This window comes from Cupressus sempervirens, chromosome 6, assembly GCF_028749045.1.
Source record: "Cupressus sempervirens isolate cs-2001-9-10 chromosome 6, ASM2874904v1, whole genome shotgun sequence".
Taxonomy (NCBI): domain Eukaryota; kingdom Viridiplantae; phylum Streptophyta; class Pinopsida; order Cupressales; family Cupressaceae; genus Cupressus; species Cupressus sempervirens.
In genome coordinates, this window is record NC_143123.1 from 574684449 (window position 1) to 574686266 (window position 1818).

General features: G+C 34.5%; 1 protein-coding gene across 1 annotated transcript; it reads right to left on the bottom strand.

Moving 5' to 3' along the window:
* Positions 1-470: 470 nt before the first annotated feature.
* LOC149553558 (ava biosynthesis cluster protein M-like) lies at positions 471-1491 on the bottom strand. Its single transcript, XM_089789920.1, has 3 exons — positions 1403-1491; positions 1170-1325; positions 471-1084 (listed from the first exon to the last, which is right to left on the bottom strand). The coding sequence occupies exons 1-3, from the start codon at positions 1416-1418 to the stop codon at positions 615-617; spliced, it is 642 nt and encodes a 213-aa protein (XP_089646046.1). The 5' UTR covers positions 1419-1491; the 3' UTR covers positions 471-614.
* Between the last annotated feature and the right edge of the window lie 327 nt (positions 1492-1818).

The following is a 1818-nucleotide window of genomic DNA, read 5'->3' on the forward strand; positions in this document are numbered from 1 at the left end:
ATATCTAATATTTCTTATTGGAACATAACTTTAAAATACATTTAGTGTACCTATCCACTATTTAATATCTTAAGTCAAGTATTGAAATGCCAACTATGTGAGTGACATCTAAACTAAAGTGAATTAAAGAACCATAAAAACTAATAATGTTGACCCAAGGTGAGGGTGTCACATCAACAAGAGAGCTCAAACTAATTACATATGTATAAATAACAATGGAAAAAAGAAGAAGAGAGGTGCCCCATTGCTATTTCATCATTAATAAGAAGTTTTTTCTTGTATAACAATTATTTGAAATATATGCAATATTAACACCTATGAATCATCTAAAAAATAATCTAGACTTTTTAAATTGGAACATAGCCTAAAATATATTGAAATTAGTAATTAAAAAATATTAGTAATTAAAAAACATACTAAGAAAACACCATTTGTATGCATAAGATGGTTGAATGGCAAACACAAACATATAAAATAAAAAACAATAAAATAATTAATTAACTAAATATTTTCACTTCTTGGGAATTCATTTTGTCCAATTAATATTAGTCTTTTGATTGGTCAAGACCCTATTTCGCTTGACCATACAAGAGGAAAACTCCACAAATGTTGGATTAAACTCCCATAGACTTAATTCTAGTGTCGTTGTATTGTGCTGTAGTATTGACATGAGGAAATGGTATCCCAGCAGGCGGCAGAGAAACCCCCAAGAAATTGCAGAGAGGAGCCCATCCTTCTTTTACATTGAACACAAGTAATCTATGACAAGGCACATACTTCTTCACTTCTTCCACATGTGCTTCATAAACACTCATGGCGTATTCTTTCTCCTCGAATCTCCCACTGAACAAACCTTCCCACACTGTCAACTCATTCAGGGCAATGTGAGATTTATCAGTACTATAAAGGTGAGAGTAGTAAACAGTTTCTCTTACACTCTCATACCACGTTTGTGGGTCACGCACAGTGAGAATGATCTTTGCCTCGGGACACAACTCCATCAACCTCCGATACACTGTTACAGATGGGCAGTCCAATGTTGCCGTGTACCCACTAAATACACTCTTCCAATCTTCTGACTTCCCTGATAATTTAGTCACATAATACAACTTAGGGTTATAAGATTGATTGGATTAATGAAAATTAACATTGATTTGTATTTGGCTTACCAGACAAACTATCAAGCCATAGGTTAGTTTGGGCATTCTTCATCATTTGGGTGTAGTGGTAGCAGGGAAACCCTAACATGACAAGAGCCTCTCTCAAAGAGGCTGTGCCAGTTCTGCAAAGGCCCGCCCCAATCACCTTCAGATTCAATTTCTCCTCTGTCACGCAGATCATCAGAAAAGGTCAAATACGAAAAGTAGAATCTATGCATAACAGAATGGAAAAATCATCATACCGTTTATTTTCTCCATTGCCAATATACAATCTTAAATAAGAGGAAACAGGATGTGCAAACTACAGCTGCTCACTAACCTGGTATCAAGCTGCAGATTAATAGATGCTAGTATAGAAGATAAGAAGCCAAACTGGTAGACGAAAACAAGCCGAACCAGTAGATGATCACAAATGCTGACTGGTGGGTGATCACGTTTTCTATCATTTACTGTTTGTTCATTTGTGCCATTCAAATGATTTTTTAAACGACTCTCTTGCAACTTCCCTGTACTTTTTGTAGAATTTTAGCTTAATTAGGAAATAATCTAGTTATAATGATAGAACAAAATATGCAGTTGTGAAAGAAAAATGAAAGATGAAACTTCACAAATTAATTACAATGAAAGAATTAAAATAATATAGGCTTCCTCATAGCAT

Bases quoted from the DNA above. Each gene is read 5' to 3' on its own strand.
- LOC149553558 (XM_089789920.1), bottom strand. The intron at 1,085-1,169 runs GTAAGCCAAATA...CTAAATTATCAG, and splicing joins ATGGCTTGATAGTTTGTCTG to GGAAGTCAGAAGATTGGAAG.